The 24,663-nt window shown below is 41.9% G+C and overlaps 1 protein-coding gene across 3 annotated transcripts in view; it reads left to right on the top strand.

Annotated features, from left to right (window-relative positions):
* The window catches only part of kndc1 (kinase non-catalytic C-lobe domain containing 1), a 36,869-nt gene extending 12,716 nt beyond the window's left edge, over positions 1 to 24,153 (top strand). Inside the window, exons 7-31 of one of the 3 annotated variants that reach the window (XM_076743035.1) lie at positions 374 to 1,003; positions 2,054 to 2,168; positions 2,435 to 2,506; positions 2,674 to 2,735; positions 2,843 to 3,001; positions 4,086 to 4,163; positions 4,289 to 4,370; positions 4,619 to 4,808; positions 5,590 to 6,299; positions 6,999 to 7,137; positions 9,384 to 9,646; positions 10,802 to 11,157; positions 12,108 to 12,201; positions 12,293 to 12,390; positions 12,492 to 12,676; positions 15,183 to 15,293; positions 15,436 to 15,583; positions 15,869 to 16,024; positions 17,341 to 17,535; positions 17,700 to 17,782; positions 18,606 to 18,756; positions 19,849 to 19,971; positions 20,299 to 20,358; positions 20,817 to 20,974; positions 22,339 to 24,153. In XM_076743035.1, coding sequence (XP_076599150.1) covers positions 374 to 1,003; positions 2,054 to 2,168; positions 2,435 to 2,506; positions 2,674 to 2,735; positions 2,843 to 3,001; positions 4,086 to 4,163; positions 4,289 to 4,370; positions 4,619 to 4,808; positions 5,590 to 6,299; positions 6,999 to 7,137; positions 9,384 to 9,646; positions 10,802 to 11,157; positions 12,108 to 12,201; positions 12,293 to 12,390; positions 12,492 to 12,676; positions 15,183 to 15,293; positions 15,436 to 15,583; positions 15,869 to 16,024; positions 17,341 to 17,535; positions 17,700 to 17,782; positions 18,606 to 18,756; positions 19,849 to 19,971; positions 20,299 to 20,358; positions 20,817 to 20,974; positions 22,339 to 22,567 — 4,647 coding nt within the window. In that variant the 3' untranslated portion in view covers positions 22,568 to 24,153. Of the gene's footprint in view, positions 1 to 373; positions 1,004 to 2,053; positions 2,169 to 2,434; positions 2,507 to 2,673; positions 2,736 to 2,842; positions 3,002 to 4,085; positions 4,164 to 4,288; positions 4,371 to 4,618; positions 4,809 to 5,589; positions 6,300 to 6,998; positions 7,138 to 9,383; positions 9,647 to 10,801; positions 11,158 to 12,107; positions 12,202 to 12,292; positions 12,391 to 12,491; positions 12,677 to 15,182; positions 15,294 to 15,435; positions 15,584 to 15,868; positions 16,025 to 17,340; positions 17,536 to 17,699; positions 17,783 to 18,605; positions 18,757 to 19,848; positions 19,972 to 20,298; positions 20,359 to 20,816; positions 20,975 to 22,338 lie in introns of those variants that run through there. The other 2 variants (XM_076743036.1, XR_013077786.1) reach the window with 2 other exon arrangements.
* Positions 24,154 to 24,663: the final 510 nt, after the last annotated feature.

Consider the following 24,663-nt stretch of genomic DNA (forward strand, 5'->3'; position numbering starts at 1 on the left):
TGGAGGAAGAAATACTTTAATACAATTCTTCCTCATAAGTGTCTGTTATCCAGCACCTCATTAAAATCCAGGGTCAGAGTGGATCTTTGATGTTAAAAAGTTAATTATGCACAGCTTGGTGAAAAGCAGTTTTCCATCTGGGGATATTAAACATTGGCTGCACATTAATGTTCTGATGTGGCACAAAAACATGCATCATATATGTCATTTAAATTTGAAGTTGATCATCTATGGCTTTCAAGATCATGAATTAACCAAGGTTTCTTCAGATATCTAGACCTTATTCTTTGTTTGTGCCATAAATGTATAATTAAGATTATTCCTGCATTCAACAGCTGGCACAAATGAGTGTATACTAAAACTGAATCTGCAGGTGTGCGGAGGCTGGGATTCCTCTCTCTGGGCGGAGGACATGGATGGCAGTGAAGGAGACGGCATGATCATGGCAGATGACTTTGACTGCAGGTCCCACAACAGCTCCCCAGTGAGGAGGAGAGCCCAGCAGAGGCTGACCCGGGTGAGGGGGGCTCTGAACCGCTCCTGCTCCGTCCCAGACTCCAACAACCCCCCTTGTCTTTCCCACCCAGCTCACGGAGATATCAGTGTACCTGTATCTGACCTCACTGAGATAGGAGCAGATGAACGCTTGAGCTGCAAGTCTGTGTGGAGTAACAGACTTCAAAGACTCAACAAGTCCTGTGAGTCTTACCCACACAGTAGCACTGAGGATTGTGGGAACTCAGTTGTGGACAACCAAATGTCACAGGGACAAGAGGAGGCTTCAGAGACACTGTGCAGTGGAGAAACAAAGATTCAAGGATTCCATGAATGCGAATCGAACAACTGCACCCAGGATTCAGCATCTTCCTGTACTTCCTGTCAGGAGCTGGAACTGGAGCAGGACTCTTCTTGGGAGCAGAGCTCAATGAACCACAGACTCTACATTCCTAATAACCACATGACCAAAAGCATGCTGTGCCTCAATGAAGAATCTCAGGATGAGGTTAGCCAGTGCCAGATGGCTCTCAGCTCTGAGTCTGCAGTTGCATCTCAGATTATTTCTCACAGCCATGTCTGCTGCTGTTATGTCTGCTAAAGAGTTGGCTGTCTGTAAAAAGAAGAAGAAAAAAGTGGCTTGAAGCTTGAGAAACACGAAAGGGGTTCTTGTGGTGGGGGTGTAGGTCAGTTCAGAAATGGCAACAGATGGATTAACTAGATTTTTTTTTTAAGATGCATCTTCTCTAAAGTATTGTGAGTCATCAGTTGAGAAGAAGCAGAGTTAAGATGAATAAACAGCTAACAAAATAGTCTTAACTCAAGGTCCATGCTTTCAACCGCATCTCATGGTCTTCATCAGCAGATTGAGTTTGCGGGCTTGACATGGACGTTTTTCAGTAATGTGTAATGTGACAACATTTTAAGATTAAATTTTGTCGACTGGGTTTGCTACCATTTCCAACGTCAACTTCAACTTTCACTCTCAAGCTGTTTTTCAGCTTTACAGCTAACTAGGTAGCGAGCAAGCTAAGTAGCTAATGTTAGCCAAGGAAAAATTGCTAATATCAGTCAGTAAGTACATTTGGGTTACTTCACACCTTCTGACTGAAAAAAAAAACAGTTTGCCTGAGACATGATGCTGGGCTCTGCTTAGGTTTTTTTTTATTATTATTTATTATGGCCATTAGATTCTGTTATTTCCTGTCAGGAAACTTTTAAACATACTGAGTAATACATGTCTGTCAGAACAGTTGCTCAGAACTTCTTGTCTGAATGAATCTACTGAATTATGTATGAATGCATTTTTGCAGGGAAGTGAGTATTCAGGTACTCAGCGTTAATGCGCCAAAGCAATCGGCAAAAGTGGAGGAGTGAGCACTTCCTTTAAGACAAATCATCGCTGAACGTTGGAACATTCAAAAATGGAGTTTGAGAAAGTCAGGTTAGGGATTAGTTCAGTTTGAGTTAAGTAGGCCTTCTGAGGGATCATCTTAAGCTCCAAAGTCTGTAACTCATTCCTTTTTTAAACCAGGTTTGTTCTTTATTTTCTATCCAGTGGATCTCTCTACGAGAGTTACTTACTCGGTGTGGACGGAGGCTGACAGTTAATGAGCTCTGGGCTCTGTGCTACACCTGCCTGTCCTCACTGCAGACCTACAGTGACTTTCCAGGTGATTTCAACCCCTTCATGCATGAAATCAGCACTTAAGTGTTTCATATTAACTGCTCCTGAAAGAACAATTGAGATTCCAACATGGTATGTAAGAGCACACATCGTATTGTATGCATATTTTATTTAAACACCAACTCGGACTATTAATGTTGGACTTATAGAGGGAGCTATTAGGAGCAAAGAGGAAAAAGAGGTTATTCTATATGTCTTGCATTTTGTTGCCCATAGTGTTTCTGTGCAGCTGATTTCTCTCTTTTCCATCAGCCTATTTATGCCTGGACACAGTGCACGTGGGCTGCAAGGGAGAAGTACTTTTCTTGAAACCTAAAAACATAGGTAAGTTTACTTAGCTCGTATGTTGTCCGTGCAGCAGAGTAATATTCTTCCATTCGTTTAGAATGTGACTGTTAAAGGATAGAGGCACTCCTCAGTGAGGTATACAAGCAAACAGTGTCTGGAGGCTTTTGTTGGCTTCAATAACTCACTTCCGTTGTTCTCGGCAGGATCCCGAGATGACTTTTATCTTGCTCCTGAATATCAAGAACATGGAATTGTGACTGAAAAGGTCTGCCCGTCCGAACTGCTTATGTCTATTTTTAAAATTAACTTTGGCTGGTGGCTTGCTGTGGTAGCAGCTTTTTCGCTCTTCTGTTCTTTTCTCTATTGCTCCAGGTTTGTGTGTACGGGGTTGCTGCTATTCTCTGGGCTACAGCCAAGTTCAGTTTATCACCTAATCAAAAACTGGCAATGCCTCGCAAACTGAAGAGACTGCTCCTGGAGATGGCAAAGAGGACGCCCATTGAGAGACCTTCCATCATCATGGCTAAAAAAGTATTTTTATTAAACATTTTCTCTTCCCATTGTGCCTGTTTATCGCCTTTAACGCAAAACATAAAGTGGTCTGTGTTTTGAAATGAAACCTGGTTGAAAATGGGGCAGCAGGTTAAACAGACACCTCCTCTCCCACTTACCTTTCATACTCTGAACTTAGTGTTTGAGATAGAAGAAGGGGAACTGCAGGAGTAGAAGGATACAGACTTGGTGGTTTTAGCTGTTAGTTCATGCCCACCAAGTTTCTGAACACCCCTGAACTGTAGATACTAGATTAGTATAGTGGAATTTGTCCAATACATTGTTTTATGACCACACACCTGGAAAACGAATGATGCTCCAATCAGCCTCAGTTGTGCTTTATGTTCAATGCTGATTAGAAAATGTTTAGCTAGCTAGAGTTAGCTTTGCCATTGTGAGCATGTTAGCATGCTGACATTAGCATTTAGCACAGCCTCACAGAGCTGCTAGCATGGCTGCAGAGTTGTTGATATGTGAGGAAGGTTCTGCTTATTAATTGTTTCCTGTGATTATGCTTTGATGTTGAAAGTAAAGAGAAAAAAAAGATTCTTAATCATTTTACAGTTCTTTTTATTTCTATTTATTTTCTACTTTTCTGTTCTGTTTTGCAGTGCTGACTTACTTTAATTTGCCCTCCTGTCTTTTATGTCTCGCTCTGGAAGGCACTTTGAATTACATTTCCTTGGTTGAAAAGTTCTCCATAAATAAAGGCTGATTTGATTTTGCATATCAAGGTGCAGATATCACAACTTCAGAGAAGAGCCCCATTTCAAATGGGCATATTCTTTTAGAAAGAAAATCACGTGTCATTTAAATAGAGAGAATCCAATTTGAAAAAGTGCTTTGTCATTTCGTCTCCTAAAAGATACCATAATTTACTTTTATTGTTATGCTGTCAGTCATTTTTTTAAAAGTAGCTGTTAGTTTTCCAAATCCTGTGTGTTTTATTTTTAACCAAACACTTCAGTTATTTCAGGCCAGAATTAATTCCAACATTGCTGGTGATTGTGTGTGAAGTGTCCTCTGTTGTTATCACGCTTGTTTTCATGTGGATCTCCTTCAGAGCTGTCGTGACTACTTATCACGTCAAGGGACAAATGCTGAGACCGTCTGGAACAACCTGATCAGCCGAATTCACCCGGTAAAACTTCCTTTATTTTGTATTATTTAAGCTTCTTTATCAGAGTTAGTGAGTTTATGTTTGCTCGTCCTCTGGCTGCCTTCTACAATTTCTCTCTATTGTAGTTAATCTCCATTTTCTTTCAGTCAGCGTCCAGTGATGCAGATGATTTGAGTGCAACTGATGCTCACCAAAGCTCATGTGAAGAGTCTGCACAAAACAACAGTGGTAGGGCAGCTTCACTTCAGTATGGATGACCCTCATGCAATATAGTTTACCTTGAAATGTACAGTACATTATACACTAAATGTGGCAAAGCCAGTTTCTTTATACACCTCACATTCAGGACAGAGGAAGTTTCAGTCAAGAATCTAGTGTGGCTGTCAACTGGGAACATATTTTGTGTGATTTACCGACTGCATTGCATGAGACAATATCGCTGATATTGTATCTGGCATTGTTGTAACTGTGTGTAGGCTTTGTGCCCATGGCCACTGAGAGCCGACTGGCTCCTGTACCTGGCCCTGTTCCCCACAGCTATCCAGTCAACAAGGAACTGCAACTCCCAGAAGCCTTTACTTCCACTGCCACACACTTCACCCCCATCATCTTGACCAATGAAGGGGACTCAGAGGAGAGCCAACAGCTTGGAGCTGCTGTTGAAGGGTAGGCTGTTACAGAAAATTATACCTATGACCACTGCCCTTTTTTTTAGTTACTGTGCTGCATCTGTTTTAAATAGCACTTTTCAAAAAAAAAAAAAAAAAAAATCAGAGTGTAGTTTGACAGTTTGAAGCAGCTGTGTCAGCACCTCTAAAGCTTACTAATTAGTATGCTGTGTTTCAGTTGCTTAAGTACATATACTGTACTGAAGTGTACAATGACAAGTTATGGTTTTACAAGGCATTGTGTGCTGCACTGTTTCCCAGCCAGCTGACTTCCTGCTGGCGCCACAGTGTGGCCACTACACCAAAACAAGGCCTCACAGCCCAGCTCTGGTTCTGGGAGTCCAGGCAGGGTGCAGCGACTTCCTGAAGTCTCCTCTCGTTGCCTGGCAACCTCACAGAAACAACAAGACTCCAGCCAGTCACTGTGCTATCCAAGAAATAGTCCAGCAAATCACCCACGTGAAACAGCAAATTGTTGTTTTAACACTTCAGCTATTGTACTAATTAGAAAAACAAGATATAATGTGTTAAATAGTGAGCTGTAGCTTCATATTTAAGAACAGATATCTCACAGATCTGATACAAACCTCAGCAAGACAGAGAACAAGCATCTTTCCCGAACTGTCGAACTATTTCTTTAAAGGACAAAATCAAAATGAAAAAGAATTTAAATAATCAAAAAGAATAAATTAAACAAAGCAGAAGCAGTAAAACTAATACCTACCCAAATGCTCCAGAGCTTTAAAAGAAAGGCTTATCAGGCATTGTTTATTTTACAGGACTGTGGATGGATTCACAAAAAGCACTGAACACATCGAGGAAAGGGGCCTCGATTTCACCTCACCCTCTCATTACCCATATCCTGCACACACTGAACCCAATCTACATACACAGGAGTTTCCTGTCAGTCAGGCAGCTGGAACTACAACCTCCAGTGACAAGATGCTGGTCAACTCGACTTCTACTCTCCCTGATATTTCCTGTCTTGAAGTCTCTCTTCCTCAACCATTATCCACTAACCTCAATGGATGTAGTGTTTTCAACAATTACCTCTTCCGTCAAGATCCCACAACAGGACATCTTTCCTTAGTGCCTGTGCAGGTTAGGGCTCCAGAGCCTCTCCTTGGCCTGGATATAAATCTCTCCCTGGTCCCACAGCCTTTGCAGGGACTAATCACAGTTCCAGAGAACTCTGATGGACCATTTATTAACTGTCGAAATGTGCCTGTGAGACGTGAACCCCAGGATTATGGCCCACCATCATCTTATTTCAAAGGTAACTCCATCATCTCAAACAGCCCCTTGGAGCACAGTGTTCCCAGAGCTGACAATGGACAAACAAATCCAGGAACAGAAGGTGAGCGCCCGCTGCCCCCCAAGTCCACCTCGCCTAAAGTCCACCCTGCCCTACAAGAGGTGATTGACCTGCTCAAGGGAGAGTTTTCACTTGACGGGTATTTGGACAATGGACATGAGGACATTGTCATGGGTATGTATCTTTAGTTGACTGTAGTATCATTTTATTCTTGCTTCATTTGCCTCACACTGCAATCTACTATCGCAGTGTGAAACCTACTGTATGTGCACTCCTCAAACATTTTCCCTCTGTAATAGGTTTCGTCTTGATTATTATACATATCTAGGAATGTTTAAATTTAGTTCACTAGTTCTGCAAAGATTCCAAGAATATATTCACATGATGTACCCCTATGTTTACATAAATATCTAGAGAATGTTCCTGAAAGTTTCCATTAAAATAATGTTCTGTGTATCTGGCTCATGATGTAGGCTTGTACATATATATATACACACACGCACACACGCACACGTGTTCTAATGTCCACTGCAGAAAGAGCATACACTGTGAAGTCAGACAGTTCTCCTCTCTGATAGCAGACTGAGCTGTTGGAATGTCCCTAAGTGGAGAGAAAAGATAAAGATCTATCTCATGTACAACTCTCACAGCATCCATTGACGTCAGTAAATGATGCAGCTGCGATGTTACAGAGAACAGACACCCTTTTGTCTAAGAAAGTTAAAAAATCTCCATAATGTTGCCTTAGCAGGTTGAGCCCCTCGACTGCAGGTATTTTTGAATGTAACAATACAGCATTGACTCACTTCATAATCCAGTCTGGAGTCGTTCAGACATGTTCATGTAGAAAATGGTCTTTTTCTCTTTTCCGAGGGGAGTACATCTTCTCTTTGAAGGACCTCCAGTACCACACGTTTGCCAGTGTCGTCAAGGAGAGGTTCAGTGATTTGTACTGGGAAGACGACTTGCTGGGTGTATTGCACTGCCTGGTTAACTACAGCCCATCCACACTGTGAGTAGGACTTCAAATGCTTGTGTGTGTGTTTGTCTTTAAACATGTCTTCAATACAAAGGAAATGTTGTCAGTGTCACAGCTTGCTGCTTTGGTCCCCTGTTATCTTCAGTTTCTGTTTACTCAGTAAAGACAGCAGGTTAAAATGTCTTTTTGTGCGATTAGCTGTACATCCTGCTGAAATGAGATATAAATTGGTAACACTGTATAATATGGGTACAAAACACATGCTTAAATACTGCACTGTGAGTGTATGTCATTAGCTAACGCTTAATAGATTGTCAGTTAATGAACATTAACTAACCTTTACAACCTATACATTGATTTATGTATATGTCACAATCAGCTGAAATTCTGTTGTATACAGGGGTGCACGTAACTTCCTAAGTCAGGCACTGAGGTGAGTATCAGGTGATGGTGCCAGGTGTTTGGTACACACCCCATACACACGTGATCTTGATAAATGCACAGCCACTGTTCATTTTCCATTTGGCCTTTCCATATAGTTGGCAGATTGCTAAAGTACATGCTTGATATTCCATTGTTAATTGAATATCTGTGGAGATTAGGAATGTGGAGATACCACCTTTGCCTCTGACAAAAAATGTCATGGGTGTTTTTTTTACTGTTTTGACATTTAAAAGACTAGACCCTGACTCCAAATACTGGAAGGATTAGCTGCAGATCAGCTGACTGATAACTGATAGCTACAGCCCTAATGTATATGTGACTGATACGTCATATGTCTGGAGGACCACAGGTCACAGTTGCAACTGATTATTAGTCTGCTTTCAGACATGAATCACTGCTAATATCTCAGATTTATCAGAGATTTAAATACTAATGAAGTGAAAATTAAATGTCAATACTCATCAGGCTACCTGTACCTGATAATGCCAATAGAGCCCTATCAAAGTGGGACCAGTGCACAGAAAATAACATGTTTCACACTCTATTTTTACACATGAGAATCAGCTACATAAACCCAGGTGTAGCACTCTTTGCTAGCACTGCAGCAGCTCAGTTTTACAGTGAGTGATTTTAAATAGTGACAGGCTTCTTTACAGCACAGTTCCCCTATCATCACTTGACACATTACAACATGTGTAAAGCTCCATACGCATTTGTTTTAATGGCTGAATCGTCCACACAGCAGCTCAGATTCTGATTCAGAAGTTCTTTTCTTATTGCCATGCATTCGTGTTTAATCCTCAAAATAAATGGATGTTTTCCAGTGGGTGGATTGTCTAATAAATCAAACCAGCACAATGATCCTACATTATGAGTTAAAGAGATTATCTTTGGTGTCAGAATAATTACCCCAATTTAAAAGGGATATCTTGTTAACAATAAATCAGCCGCTGCTTCTGTCTAAACAGTGAGATGCCCAAATTTGGCTGCTTGTAGTCAGATTTTCTCTTTATTTATGAGTGTGTTTTTAATTTATTCTAATGTGAGTTCAGCACAACGGGCGCTCACAGTGATCCGGTCCTCAGTGAACATGACCTTTCCTCCTCTGCACGCTTACATATTACACTCATACGCCGCATTCAAATGAGCATTAATACAACATGCACTTCATACATAAATTTCAGCCTGCATCTTAAATGGTCCCTATGGTAACAGCTTTGCAGTATGTTTGTTAGTGTTGGGGAGAAAGCTTAGCGACATTAAAGATGTTGGGGGGGGTGAAGTGTATGACTGAATGGATGCGTGAATGCAACAATGCCATGCCACGCACTTCTGTCTTTAAACGTCCGCTAGAGATGAGCAGAGGGACGAGCCTGTCAGTTCTCGCAGACGTCTCTTTATCCAGGCGTTGCCATGCTCTAATGCTCAGGGCAGTATGTGGAGAGGCCATTCATCTGTAGTGGTAGGGAGACATTACAGCTGACAGACACTCTGATTCTGCCGGTGGGCTCGTTCATAGGGCACAGCTGTGGAGGGTTATTTTTTCCACTGTTCCAGGCTCTCTGAGGGGATAGAGGGAGTGATGGTCCATTCACACTCTGCGATCGGTGTGATGTGCAAGTGCATCTGATCTGCAAGATGTCTGAAATGAGTCTTTGATGGCTTTCGTGTTTTCACATTAAATCAGAAAAGCTGCACTGCTGTACAAGTTGTATGCTGTATTCTGCATCCTTGTTGTGATCATTTCTTCCATTTCTCGTCACATATGTGCTATTTGTCACTAGCTTTTAATGCACTGTGTGTTTTTCTCTGTCTGTTGTATGTGCCTCCTGCAGGGGCTCTAATGAGCAGCCTCCATCAAAGGCTGTGAAAAGGGCAGTCCTTACCCAACCCTTGATAGCCACCGTCTGGGCAGGGAAGAGGGAAGTTTGCCTCCATGGTTGTCTCGACCTGAATGGAAACATTCACACGTCCAGTTCTGCTGCTGCTGTGGATTCATGGGAAGGAAGCGAGGCCCAGTCCTGTCATGGAGAAAATGAGGCTGCGCTTGAAGATTTTGAATTAAGATCAGAGGAGAGTCAGCACTGCATCTGTCAAGGTAGGAGATAGACTTGGATACTCAACAGTTTTGTTGTTTTGACAAAGATCAAACCCATGTAAGATTGCACTGTCATAATGATTTAAGAAATCTCAGTCATGGGGAAATCCATGTGTTGGGTTGAGTTCTGAAAGCCGGCAGTTAGTCAGCTAAATATAGAATATGCAGTCTATGAGTTTTAGATTCTTTTAATGCCACTACTTAAGAGCTAAAACTTAAAGAAAGTACTTGAAGTGAAAACAAACACACAAACAAAATGCAGAAAAGTGGCCCCTGTTTTCCAGTTATATGTATCATTAATACTGATGCATTATAATATTACTGAGCAGTAGCATTTTACTCTTGTCGTAGGTCAATGTGGAGCAAATCTGTTATACTGTTGGCTAGTTGCATCTATAACAGCGTGTTGTATTGTATAATTTGTTCATATGACTCATACTTTCTTTTTCACTCCTCAAGCAAAGTACCTAAATAAATTAACTGCAGGATTTTTTTGGCTTTGATTAATAGATTCAATGCTGGTTTCTACTTTGAAAGAAAACCTGTTGAGTCCCAAACCATCTGTGATGTTTTGATATATTTCACTTTATTTGGCTGCTGACTGAGGTCATGAGAGCTGTGACTGGCTGTTGGATGCTGTTCTTAAGACTGGAGCACATTCATAAGAGTCCAAGGCATGCTAGCAAACTAAAGATTTCTTCTCCTCTGGAGCTCATTCCTGGCCAGTGAAAATCACATGCGCACACACACACGCAGACACACACACACACACGCACACACACACACACATCTGCAGTTTGCACTGTGCATTATGTGTTGGCATTCTACACTTTGATCTTAATTTGTTGTGCTATTAAAACATGCTGGAATGGGGTGTTTGGGGGTCTTTATTAGAAATAGATGAAAAAGATACTCAAGATAAAGAACTCATCTTGAATTGCCTTTAAGCTCATCTGTTAAACAGTGGATGCATTGTGCAGCCATGATAGGCTTAGCAACAAATACCCCCAGCCCACCCTGGAACCTCTCTCTGTGTTTATTCCCCACAAATCCACTTTGTTTTTTGCTCTCCATGTGATTCAGTCACTCTCTATTTCTCTTCTCTTCTCTTCTCTCTTACCCTTCTCTCTCCGCTGTCCATGTTTGCTGGTCGAGGCGTGAGCACTGACGGTTCGGACACAGGGGTTATGGAGGGAGGAGATCATTCAGCAGGGGGCAGCGATGAAAGCCCCTCTGAAGCAGAATTTCTGTTGGAGAGAGAGGAAGGCCTGACTGGAGCCCAGTACGAACAGATGAGTCCCGACTGCTCGGAGGACATGGAGGACAGTGATTCTCTGGTGTCAGAGCAGCTCCTCTTGCCTGGATCCAGAGCAGAGGGGTCGGGGCTCAGCTTCAGTCCAGCCTGGGCCTTAGCCTTCTTTGGAGAAGATTGTTTTAGTCCAGAGGTGATGCAGTATGCAGTGAATCTGGGGCAGCACACAGGATCGCCATGTCTGGATGTGAAAACACAGGTGGGTAAACCTGTGAAGCTTTCTGCCTGTGAGTCATATTTGACCTTAACCCCACAGTACGTGTTTGAACAGCGGACTGCGTCAAGCTTCTGACTGACATGTTATTTTCATTTCTTTCATTCTATTACTCTGATCGGCTCTCGAAATTGTTTTTTCGTTTGTTTTTTTTTTAATGCGGTGCATGTTGCAGTAGGATGAGAGTGAGTTGTGAGTGTGAACGCAGAAGCTGATATTCTATCATAGACTGGATGAAAAGGTTTTCAACAAAAAAAATCAAAAGAAAGAGAGAAAAATAATCTCTGAATTAATTTCCTCTGTTTCATGACTTTATTATTAAGTGCAGATTCATTTGCTCTGACTTCATTAAGTGTTTTCATTTGTTCTCTGTGCATTTTATTGATGTATTATGTTACATCCTAGAACGTATTGTAGTTTCACTTCCTAGTTCCATTCAGCTCTTCACCTGGTCTGATTTTAAGTGCAGGAATTATCTTTCTATTTGCAATGAAGTGGGACGCAGGGTTTGGGCTAAATAGGACGAGAACATGTGGGGGGGACTTTAAGATAATTGTCGTATTATTCTCTCCAAACTGGATCTGAATATTAATATGTTGAACTTAGCCCTCGGCAAAGGAAGTTATTATAATTTGTAAAAGAATATTAATGAATAGTCTTTGTGTTTGCACACTTTGATGGCACCACTGCTCCTTCAGATGGTTTGTGTAACAGCTGATAACACACCTTAAGAGCAGCGCTGCCGCGACTTCTCTCTCATTTCACTTCAAAAGAGTTGTTGCGTTCTGTTGCCACGGTGAGGAGAGCGAAAAGGAAACAAAGCGCTGCTCCACACACACACACACACTGGAAACACCCGAAGGCTTCGTTCAGTCAAAGGCATGTGGTGTTATTCTCGGGCCTTTTGTGTGATTTGTGTGATTTCCTTTGAACAGGAACTGCAGCAGCAGCTGATTATTGAAACACGGAATCTAAAGAAAACCAGGAATTTCTACCAAAAGCTGATACAGCAAGAGAGAAAAAACAAAGGTTGGCTAGCCGTTTCATAACTCTGCTAGCATACACAAATGATGTGTGTCGCATCCATTATGACCTATAAAACACTGTATGCGTCCTAAAGGTTCTGAGAGCAAACTGATGCTGTCCAAACTCAAGTCCCAGTTTGAAGAACTCCGTTCCAAAGTGGTCTTCTTGGATTGTGTGAAGAGATATCTTGAGGTACTGACAAAGCTCGACTTTTCCCAACATCCCAATCTGCTGTTTCTCTTTCATTTCCCAGCAGCTTCTATCCTTTGATATGATGTCTTGTATCCCTGCAGATTCTGAGTGTGGACCAGTGGGGATTAGAGGTTTCATTACTGCCTTCTTTGGCTGTCTGTGGACCTGGATCTCTGGACCTCCAATCCTCTGAGGACCCGGCTGTTCTGAGCTTTGGCACGAGCAAAGGGAAGACCACTCTGCAAGCTGGCTCTCCTCTGGGCCTCATGGCTTACCTCTACGCCAGGTACTGCTGATGAGGTTGTGAATTAGGAATGTGCTCGTCCTTCTTTTGCTCTTGTTAATTGGTCGTATGAATTGCAATGATGTCTCAAAGTGTTGTGCAGCCTGTGTGATCGGTCTTTGCTGTATTATCTAACCTCCCTGCTGGTTTTGATATTTCCAGCAAATGGATTTTACAAGAACTCCAGTCAGAAAATTATCAAATTACAGTAAAAAAACTCAAGAAGGCTTTGATGTTGAACAGATATGTTTTTCCTTGAATAAGGACTCTCATTACACCTCGTCTCACAGCAGTGTTTTGCTGGTATCTTGAAATTTTTTTGGCAGTTTTAACAGCAACTGAAATATCTCAACGATTATTTGATGGATTACTGTGAAATTTGGTATTGACACCCATGGTCCAAAGAAGATGATTCCTGCACTTTTCATCTACAGCCACCAACAGGTCAACATTGACTTGGTTTAATATAGATTTTATGACCATATAGCTTCAAATCTAATGACATTCCCATCAGTCTTCAGTGCTAATTAACAAATATGCTAACACACTAAACTAAGATGGAGAACTTGGCAGAGATTGTTAGCATTGCCATTGTGAGTTCCTGTGTTAGCATGCTGATCTTAGCATTTAGCTGATCTTAGCATTTAGCTCAAAGCACCAGCGTGCTTCAGTTCAGTCTCATAGAGCTGCTCCTGTGGCTGTACACTCTTAGTCTTCTGTATAAACTGTTCAAGGATAAAGATGGCATAAAGATGGTATCAAAAACTGTATTTTGAAGAAATTCTGAAGAAAAAAAATCTTTAAAAATGACACAAATGTATGCTGTCATTTTTAAATGGCCCATTTTCCTAAATCCATTCATTCATTCATTCATCTTCTATACCCGCTTATCCCTTTCGGGGTTGCGGGGGGCTGGAGCCTATCCCAACTAGCAATAGGCGAGAGGCGGGGTACACCCTGAACCGGTCGCCAGCCGATCGCAGGGCAGCATAGACAGACACACAGACAGACATTCACACTCACACTCACACCTACAGACAATTTAGAGTCACCAATTAACCTAATGAGCATGTTTTTTGGTCTGTGGGAGGAAGCCGGAGTGCCCGGAGAGAACCCACGCATGCACGGGAAGAACATGCAAACTTCACACAGACCCGGGGGATCAAACCAGCGACCTCCTTGCTGTGAGGCACACGCACTACCTGCTGCGCCACCGTGCCGCCCCTTTTCCTAAATCATTAGCAAATATTGAATTTGTTGGTAATTGTTTCCAGCTACAGATTAATAAACATTAGCTCTAGTGAGTATTTACAGCAGCAGGACTGTGTGTATGGGATCGACTCAAAATAACTACAGTGTGTGTGTTCATGGTAGTGAAGGAACACACCTGCGCTCGTCAGTGTGGTAAAACACTCAAAGCTGCACTTTTACTGGAAACACAGTCCATATTTTTGCTATTAAACTTAACAATACGAGTACAGTGAATGCATTGTCTTATTCCTCCAAATACAGTGCCAGATACATTTAGGTTGTAATTCATTTCTCCATCTCTCCACTCTACTGCTGTTCTGTCCGTCATGCTCTCTGTATGTATACTGTATGTCTGTGTTGAGGCTTGTGGTGTCGGTCGCATAAATCTTCTGTAAACAACAGTCACACTTTCAGGGCTGCTCTTAAGTCTGACATTTCAGCGTCTGGTTTGTATGTGTTACCATGGGAAACGGCATCAACAATCAGAGAAACAGGGACACAATACGTAAATGTTTGATCCACTTTTAGTTCCTTCTGCCTCAAGCTGAAGCTGTTCTATTACTTCAAAATGCTTTGATGAGGCTTGTTTAACATCGTAGGAAATATTCCTGTTATTACTTGCTTTTCCTTTTTCTGGTGAAGAACTTCTGACATTGTTCTGTTTTGTCCTGAGACCAAACCACTCCCATGCTCCTGAACACTGGGGATCTTCATGAATTCCCATTTGTGTGGCAGCTCACATGAGACCCACTACCACCAAAAGTTGTTGTGATTTGGGATGACTTTGGTATGACGCGGCTGCTCCCCTCACACTGAAAGGGGCCATTTAATAATAGCAAGGATGCCTGAGGCACGTCTTCTTTATGACCACGTGGTCTGAGAGTGCTTGAAGGGCCGGCCAGGAGGATTACTAGTAATACGTTACAATTATGTATCTGAGGCATTTATCCAAAGTGACTTACAATAAGTGCATTCTATCGGGAGGATACAACCCATAAACTGCAAGAATCATGTAAATACATCAGCTTCATCAAATATGCTGAACTGCTTTCAGTGCTGCATTTAGAGACAATAGGAGATAAAGACGTTGTTTTGTTTGGTGTTAAAGGAATATGCTGGGAACTGGATAGACAAGATGTGTTGCCACAGGCTGCTAAATTCCTTAATTTGCAGTTGAATGTTTCGTAATAAATTTGATTGAAGAGTGTTATTAAACTGTGTCGGTCTCTGAACCTTTCAATGTTCCTTGTCATCATAGAAATGCTGCTGTGGAGGGCTACATCCAGCAGTTCCTGTATACGTATCGTTTTTTCTCTACTCCTGAGCAGTTACTGCAGTTCATCATGGATAAATTCATCAGCGCTGCAAGGTACTGTATACGCAGAATGTCATGATAACACAGAGAAATATCCTCGTATCGTACAGTATGTCAGTAAAACCCATGACAATCTCCTATGTAGCCCCTCCTCTCGCAATGATGATATAACACAGATGTTTGTTTTCCATGCCAGACAAGGTCCAAACATGTCCGGAGACAGTGAAAAGATCTTCCATCGCAGTTTGGATGTGCTGCAGTTCTGGATCACAGACTGTAGACTGGTGGACTTCACACCAAAGTCCAGCCTTGTGGATATGGTCGAAACCTTCCTTAATACTGAGGTAAACATATAAGCGTGCATTTCATGCAGCTCTTTCCAGAGATGGCTGAGTTTTCTCTCTAGGTGTCAATCGATGTTTGAAAAGGCCTTCGTCCACTGGATGTTTAGAAAATAAAATATTATTTATTATTATATGACAGATCATAGCAGAGTGCATCAGTTTAAACGTGTTTTTGCTCTAAGATGCAGCTGGAGACGTTCAACAGTGATTGGTTTTCTCACTCACTTTCTCGTCATGAAATGCTCAGTGGACTTTCTGTAGTTGCCTCATTTTGTTTTCGCGCAGGTGATTCCGGTCGACAGCCGAGGGGAGGCCCTCCTGGCTGCTCTCCACGGCTCTCCTTGTATGACTTGGAGCCAAAGAAGAGGAAGCCTGATCAGCTTTGAGGAAGAAGATGATTCTGCGTGTATGCATTCATCTACGGAGGACCTTGGGAGAAAGGTCAGTGTGCTGCCAAGTCATGTGCGCTGTTTGGATTTTGTGAGTACTCTCTTCTGTCCTTACCTTTCTTATCAGAAAATGAATCCAAAGTCATTTAAAAACAATGATTCTGTTCTCCCCAATGTTTTAAGGTTTTCTGTAGTGCTCAGCTACGATACAGTGCAGTGGAAACAGTATTCATTTTGCACTTGGATGTTATGTTGTACCAGCACGTCCTTGTTTATTAGTCCAAGATTTTCTGGCCTGAGCTTTTACTTCTGTTGGGGACAACAAACTCACAAACACTTTCCTGCCAAAATCTATACCCGACAGCTAAACTTAAGTTGGGCACATATGCAAACTCTGTTAGGTTTTTGTTCTGACTCTGCGCCAGCGACAGCCGTGGCCACAGGCGTTATGTTTCCTTGTTGTCCATCCCATTCTCTTGAGCACAATATCTCAGTAACATATTGAGGCAGTTTCTTCAAATTTGGCACAAACATCCTCCTGGATTGATTAAGATTTTTGGTGATCAAAGGTCACAATGACCACACAAAACACGTTTTTGGCTTTAACTCCAATTCATATGCTAGTTATGGCAACATTCACACAAATGTCTCATATGATAAAATTATGAACTGATGGCATTTTCTATCCAATAGGTTGAATGTCAGCTTCACTGTGACATCTTAATGTTCTGCAAAAACACTTTTCTAGCCATTATTCAACACCATAACTCAGGAACAGAAGGGGAGCTTGTGACCATATTTCACATTTGCTGGGCTGGGCTCATTGTGTAGATCTTCTGTGCTGCAGGCTTGAACATGTGTGTGAAGCAGCCATGTTTTACAATTTGTAGCTTCTTTGCAGCAACATTATATTTGAAGCATTGCAGTCCAACACAAGCTCTTTGGTTGGGTTGATATTGAGCTTCAGGTGATTGTTGTTGCACCATGTGATGAAGCTCTCTATCAGTCCTCTGTACTCCTCTGGAAAAACAGTCTCAAAGTGAAGACAACATGTTTCTCACTGGAAATTATTCACTGGAATAGTGATCATTTCTATTTTGCCAAAGAATACGTTGAATACCTTTTTATTATCTTCATTCAAAGTCTTCACTACATATGCTAGAGGAGTGTGGACACGGATGTAAACTGCAAATTAACTGGTTGGTGGAGGCAGACAATGTGGTAATTGTAGTTTAGAGAATATCTGTTGCACCCTGACTTTCTCATATTCAGTAAGCTACAAATTCCTCCGTTGCTGTGTTGTCAGTGTGTTTTTCATTATCCAGAGCGTTTATACTGTCTTGTCACATCTCTTTCTCAACTCTTCAGTGGAGATTCTCAAGAGTAGTGGAGCCTTCTGCATCGCTGCCCAAAGAGAAGGCCTTCACCATTTCCGCAGCCCTGCCCATGCCTTGCTACAGCTCCATGGTGGATGTCTGCCTGCATGGTGAGGAGCGACTCCCCTTCAGCCAGACTGAATGCAGTGCTCAGCACGCGGCCCAGCAGCTCACCCTCCTGCAGCAGGTGAACACACATACTGCACAGTCTGCTCCCCCACCTTGCACTCAAGTTGTTGTTGTCTTTTTTAACCACTAGAGGGAGACATGCCTCAGTTAATGCATAGTAAAACCCACATTGATACTGTCAACTCCTGATCTAATGTTGGAATTTTACCTTTTGTAACACAGGAAATGTTCCAAGGATGTCATCCAGTTCATTTCCTTAACTCCAGAACACAAGGAGTCAGGGACAAAGTCTTGACCCCAAACAAGTGAGTATTTTTTACTTGTTTTCCATACAGACACGTCAAAAGAAAAAGAAATGCCAGAGAAGCTTTAATGTTCCTCGGATTAGAGTCTCCAAGTCTCTGAAATCTACTGGAGGGATGAACACAACAAAAACTCCTCAATAAGAGATCCCTTCATTTGGTATTGTGATGATGGCGCTCATGTCACTCCAAAATCTCCTGCTGGTGTTCACTTGGGTTGAGAGCTGGTGACTCTGAAGGCCACAGCACTTGATCTGTGTCATCTCCATTCAGTTTAGTCTTTGTTCCTGTTGGAAGCATCTGCATTCTTTATGTTTCTCCACTGACTGATTCTGTTTTTTCCTTTAATCTGTCACATGTCTTTATGTGAGGAGTCTACTGTCCTTCGTACATTTTTTTCCTCTTCTTCTGCACAGTATGTGAGGTCCTGTTGACATGGTAACGTGTTGTGTCAATATGTGCACAGTGAAAGGAACAGTGAACTGTCACTATGTATCTGCAGCAGCATCTGCCAGACATACACAGCAGAATGCATGTCAGCAGGATAATCCAGTCTCTATCAATGGAACAGCACTTCAGTTCCACCATAAATGACGCAGGCCACGGGGTTGTTGACAACCGAAAGTGACATTTTCAAGTTGCTTTATTCCAAACCAACAGTTCAAACCCCAAAAGCATAAAAAAGAGAAGGCATTTCTTCTTGATAAATGACTGAAACAACATTTCTGGCAATTAATTTTCTGCTAATTAACTAATCAATGTAATATTGTTTCAGTAATCATTTCTGGTATCGAATTTTCTACGTCTGCCTTTCCCCTCCTGCCAGGAACGTGTCTCAACATGTGCCGCCAGCAGAGGGCAGCAGTCAGCCTGTGAATGAGGGACCATCAGACAGCTACCTCCAGCAGCTGCTCACATATGCTGACAGTGTCTCCAACTGGATCTCAGCTGAAATAGTCATCTGTGACTCCGTCAAGGTGAGAAGAGACATTTCTCATCAAAGTAAACAGGGTCAGCTGGAAAAGAAGGCAGCCTTTACCGTCACAGGCCGGGCTTTGATTTCTCATCGGATGTGGACTCTCGCGTCAGTCACAGACTTTCCCCACATGGGCCTCTGTTGCTTCTCCAGTCTCATGGTTGAATGGTTTATAGACAGTTAGGAACAAGAACATATGGGTCTGAAACCTGAAGCGACTCTTTATTGAATGTTCTTTCAGAGGCTTCATAAGCTGCCATTTGTGCCTTACTAAACACTGAGAAACCCAATAACAATAAGTTCTCCTTCTTCTTCTTCATTATTATTCCTCATAATTTCACATACTCACTCCATTCAAATTTGAAAATCTTCAGCTCGCTTAGGACATCTGTGCATCCATTCAGAAATCTTTCATACTAACGTGACAGCTCAGATACTCCAGCTGACACTTCAACTATTTACGGTGTTCTTACTTACAGCTTCAACTTCGGCTTAAACTTCAACTGCTTTCACCTCTTCCTCTTTAGATGACTTTTCAATTGCTTACATTTTGTACACTTCAGCTGACAGTTCAACTGCTTTGATTGATTGATTGATTGATTGATTGAGTGATTGATTTGATTTAATGACCATGCAGCCAGGCTGGTGGACTTTGCTTTCAGTGCAGCATGGTACAGGTTCCAACATTACATTAAACATTTAAACACACAGTATAACATAAATAGACTGCCACACAAGCTGACAGTTGAACTGCTTGCAGAGCTTAAACCTGAAATGAAAACTCCAAGTGCTTTCAATGCTTTACCTTAAACTGCAACTCTTATTCAGCATCTCAGGTGCAATTAACATTTAAAGACGTTTTAACCTGTTCAGTGTTCACACTGTTTGCCCCTTTGTCAGCATAACCAAGCACACTCGCGTTGAACAATGCACTGACAGCACTGACTGCTCGTTGTGTTTTTCTTATTTTTCCAGTGGACATCATTATGCAGCCTCCTGTAGTCCCAGGAAAAGCAGACTACTGTAGCATTTGCATTTTGCCTCGTTTAGCATTTTTCTCATGTTTTTCATGCCAAGCTCTCCTCTCTTTCAGACACAAGTTGCTTTGCTGACCAAGTATCTGTGGATGGGGAAACACTGCTATGAATCAAGGAACTTTGCCACAGCCATGCAGGTCCTCAGAGGTCTGGAGAATGTGATTGTCAGGCAATTACCAGTAAGGCTGCGTCTCATAAATTCCCCCTCACTTCTGTAATAAGTCAGATGCCCTCAAGCTAAATGTTTTCTTCAGCTGTGATAGAATGAGTTGGTTTTTAATTAGTCTGACAAACGATAAATTAGCATTAATACATTCAAATAAGAAACTGTGAGCATAGTGAGGAGGCCCATGAATAGGAGTAATTTAAAAAAAAAAAACCTCACATTTCCACATTTCCAACTGAAGGCAGCTTGTGTTCATTGACTCTTGTGTTGCCATTGAAGCCAGGCTGTAGTTACTCTTCATTTTGGAGCTGCTAAATAAAACTTCCTCTCTTGCCAACAGGCTTGGAAACATCTGTCTTCCAAGGTGTGTGAGATCCTGGAGGAGCTACGAGCAGTGCAGGTGTGTGTGCGTGTGTGTAGGCATGTTTGAGAGCAAGCACACACGTCTGTTGTTTGTAACTGAAGGCAAGGCTGGTCACATATTGTGAAACTGGGCTGCAGGGCAAACAAATCAATAGAAAAACAGCTTCAAGCAACTCGCCTGTGTGCTGAGGGCTTACAGCTGGCTCTGCTTCTCAAAGTTTCCCTCTAAAGTACCTGATGCATCAAACATTGCGCGTCACTCTCTTACCAACTTTGCTATTTAGCAGAAATTAAGAGAAACAATTTTATGCTCTCTTGGTTTTGAAATGCAAAGACGCTAAATTTGTTAAAAATCCTTGAAGAGTCTTTCAATCATATTACACCGCTACATTGGACATGCTTATTACTGCATCAGGCACCTGGGACTTTGGCTTAATTGGAAAATTTATACATTTTCTATTCCAGCAAAAACTAATTTATTTGCTCTCTCCGCAGGTGTTTCTGAAGAGTGACGACCTGTGTCTCATGAGGGGAGAGCACACGAAGAGGAGGCCCACCCTGCCGTCAGTGCACATTTTGGCCATGCACGTCCAGCAGCTGGAGATCAGAGCCTTCACACTCACTACCGGAGCTTACAAGTGGACCAAGCTCAGGTGAGGGGAAATCGGGATGATTTAGTGTAGATAGTACAGTATAGACATTCAGCTACAGTAACCAGAAGCAAACCGTTTAATTCCTTCTTTCACACAATTCGTCATAGTTGGAAACGCATCTAAATTTGAGGCAGATATGGGATGTGAAGACTATCTTTAGCACTGTTTCTAATAAGACAAGACGAGATATGATATAAATTTATTGATCCAATTACAGCAATAATGGCAAGAATAAACAATGAAACGAAGAAAAAAATGCCATCTTCGACTGGGTTACTTTGTCGTGGAGCATCAGCTGAATGTTTCTATCATGAACATTTTCTCTAGTATTGATGGTTAACTTATCAGTGCGATGATATTAACATTATTTGCACTCTTACTGCAGCCTTTTTGATCTGGCTGCTAAAAAGAGAAGCGCTTACAGTATATGACTATATGACAGAGGGAAGAAAAATGAAGACAACTAATGATCAATAAACTAGCTGATCATTGCTTAGTTAATGACATTATTTTTATTATATACATATTCATTTTTATCACTATACATAATAATAGTCACAATTAATTGGTGACAATTACTTAATTATTGGAATAATGAGTCATTCTGTGCTGTCATTGTTATGCATTCAATATAACATTAACTTTCATAAAATATGGCACCTGTTTAGGGGTTATTAGTTTGCTCAATAATAGAAATTGGGTCCCTCAAGGATAAAGGTTGAGAACCACAACTCCATAATTACAACCATGATTTGTACTAATTTTCGAGGTGTGATATTGATGAAATCTGTGTTCAGCCAGTAAAATTACCCTGATACCTATCCCTGCAGTGACACCATATATTAACAGTTAGTGTCATTTACCGATAATTAGCTCTCTCCCCATCCTAAGTATCCATCTATGACAAAGTTGGCCAACTCGCTATGAGGACGCATTTTCCTGTGTCCTTCTCCTTCACTCCAATATGTCTGACCAGATGCTGAGGTCACAGCAAGTGGCGGTTGGATGGTAATGGCACAGCTGTTGAATTTGGGTTGTTGGTAGGGGTGCCAGTGTTGCACCAGATGGCGCCCGTGGGATGGGGTTTGATTGGAAAAGAGGTTTCGGACCAGATGCTGAGAGGCGACTGGCTGTATCCAGATGCTGGGGTCAGGAGATCTAGCAGGGAAAGGCAGAGACACAGCTGGTTACTGTGGACCCAGAGTTATCCCCGCTCTCTCCAAATTAGGTCACAGACAAAGCGGATGATAGTGCTGAGAGGAAATTTCGGGTATAATAAGCACCTAGACATCAGTTCTTTTCATGTTTTCACATTTCCTTTTGTTATTCCAATTTCATGTTACTCTCATCCATCTTGTCTCAAGGAGCATAGCAAAGGTTGTGAGTCAGGTCCACGCCTTCCAGGAGGCTGCATGCTCCTACAGCCCTGACCGGAAGCTGCAGGCCTACCTCCGGCAGCGCATCGCCCGGCTCGCCACCTCTGACATCCACCTCTTAGCCGCCGACAACGATGCCAACTTCCAGCAGTCCAGCGAGCGACAAACCCGGCGGATCCAGGACACGCTGAGGAGGGTTAAGGCCACGTTCCAGTGAGCTGTGCCCCAGTCACATCTCACTGCCCAGAGCCAGACGCCACCAGAAGGTCAACACCCCGTGTCCAAACCCAGACTGAGAATCCATGCTTAAGCCACGACCCACAGATGCCTCTGCTGTAGTGGCAGCAGAGCCTTGTGGACCGGAAAAAACTTTTTTCAACCGTTCACTCTTTGTCAAAGGGGCCCCTTAACTTGAGTCAAAAATGTCAGTTTAGATTTTCGGCCAAAACTTTATTTAAAACACATAGTTTCTCTCACAAATCTATACTGTTTTGATATTAGCCTTTTTCTCCATTAAAGTGAAGGAATGGGCTTGTTTGTAATTTGCGATGATTCTTCCTCGGCTCATATGCTGTATTTTTTAATCATCACTTGTGAGTTGACCTTTTAATTTAGCTGTTAAAGCCTCTGTGTAATTGCACATATGGCTGAACATGACAGCAGTTTAGAATGCATCTCCATTATCACAACTGGGTTACCTACATGGTTCAGCAGGCAACTGCACCAGGGCCCAAGACCCCCAGTGGCCCCCAAACACCACAGGTCCACTGTGTAGCAATGTGGCAATACAACCTGATTCCAAAAAAGTTTGGACGCTGTCTAAAACATAAATAAAAAGAATGTGAATATTTGGTAATCCTTTTTGGCATATACTAAATATATACTCAGAGGATGAAGCTCATTGACTTTGATGATACCCTGACATGCCCTCCAGTGCCACCATGAGGTTCACATTTGTGGTTTTCAGTGAAATGTCTCAAAAACCTTTGAATGAATTGCCATGAAGTCTGTGTCAGATAAACATGCCCCATTAAGCCTGAATTGTAACAACTCTGGTGAACTTCAATCACAAGACACCAACATTTAGATAAGAGCACACACTCAAACAGTGACAGTCAAACTCAAACATTCATGGTTTTGCACTTGGTTGCGTGCATATTCCTTGATTGGACTATATTTAATCATATTGCCGCACAGCAAACCAGAGGACACATGTCATTCCAGCAGAAGAATACTGTGCACACTGCACAGTGCTGGGATGGAATGTGGGATTAAAGAGGGTTGATCCAACCATGTCAGACAACATCTATTCAATGCTGCTGAGGTGTGTTTGGCTTGTAGGAGATAAAGTAATGCACAATGTATTAAATTAACAGCTTATTGATCACATATTTTGCTTAACCTACAACATGTAGCTTCTGTTTGTTTACCCATTAGGAGTTCACCAGATGAGATTTATATGACTAGATTGGTTAATTGATTTCCAAAATTAATTCAATTTAAACAGCACAATGTGGAATGATAGCATTTATTATCAATAGTTTGTCATGAAGGGCCAAAGCTAGACAAGCTTATTGTCATGACCGTACCTTACCATCAAACAGAAAATGATAAAACATAATGGGATGTCAGTGTGCAAAATGTAATTTGAGGGATGATGTTCAGTCGGTGTCTGTTTTTCTATTTTCCTGCCCGCTCTCTCTCTTCCATGGTCCTCTGCCGTGAAACACACCGTGGAGATGGAATGTGACGTGCTATGAAGATTTGCTTAATTTAGCCAAATAAATGAGATTTTATAAGCCCCGTCTTGCCAAAGCGTATTCTTGTCAGACAGTATCTGTGATAGACTGGCTGTATGGCAGGTTACAGCGCTGTTACATCTACCAGGGGATGTGGAGCGTGGTGGCAGCAGCTGAGACTGGTCCTCCTCTCCTCCTATAGGGATTTAATGAGAACAACTTCAGAGTGAAATTAGGAAGCTTTCTGGCATTTGCTGTGGTCGAATGGCTGCGTTACATTTCAAGCCAGTTCACAAAACCTGAGCATGAGGACACTTCATCACTTTGTCTTAATATTTGAATGTGTGCATCATCCAGGCAAAAGTAACCCTTGTATTTTATTGATATTGGCGTCATTTCCTCAATGTTTGGGACTCTGCAGATTCTGCAGCTATATGTGTAGAAATGATACGAATAATTCCAAAATAGTTTTTCCTTTTTTTTTTTCTTCCCTTCTCGCCTTACTAAAACCTTTTGCCTCAAACAAAGCTTGCACTTTTGATGAAGTTGTCTAAATATGGACATATGGATTGTA

The sequence above is a fragment of the Chaetodon auriga genome, chromosome 11 (genome assembly GCF_051107435.1).
Source record: "Chaetodon auriga isolate fChaAug3 chromosome 11, fChaAug3.hap1, whole genome shotgun sequence".
NCBI classification, from domain to species: domain Eukaryota; kingdom Metazoa; phylum Chordata; class Actinopteri; order Chaetodontiformes; family Chaetodontidae; genus Chaetodon; species Chaetodon auriga.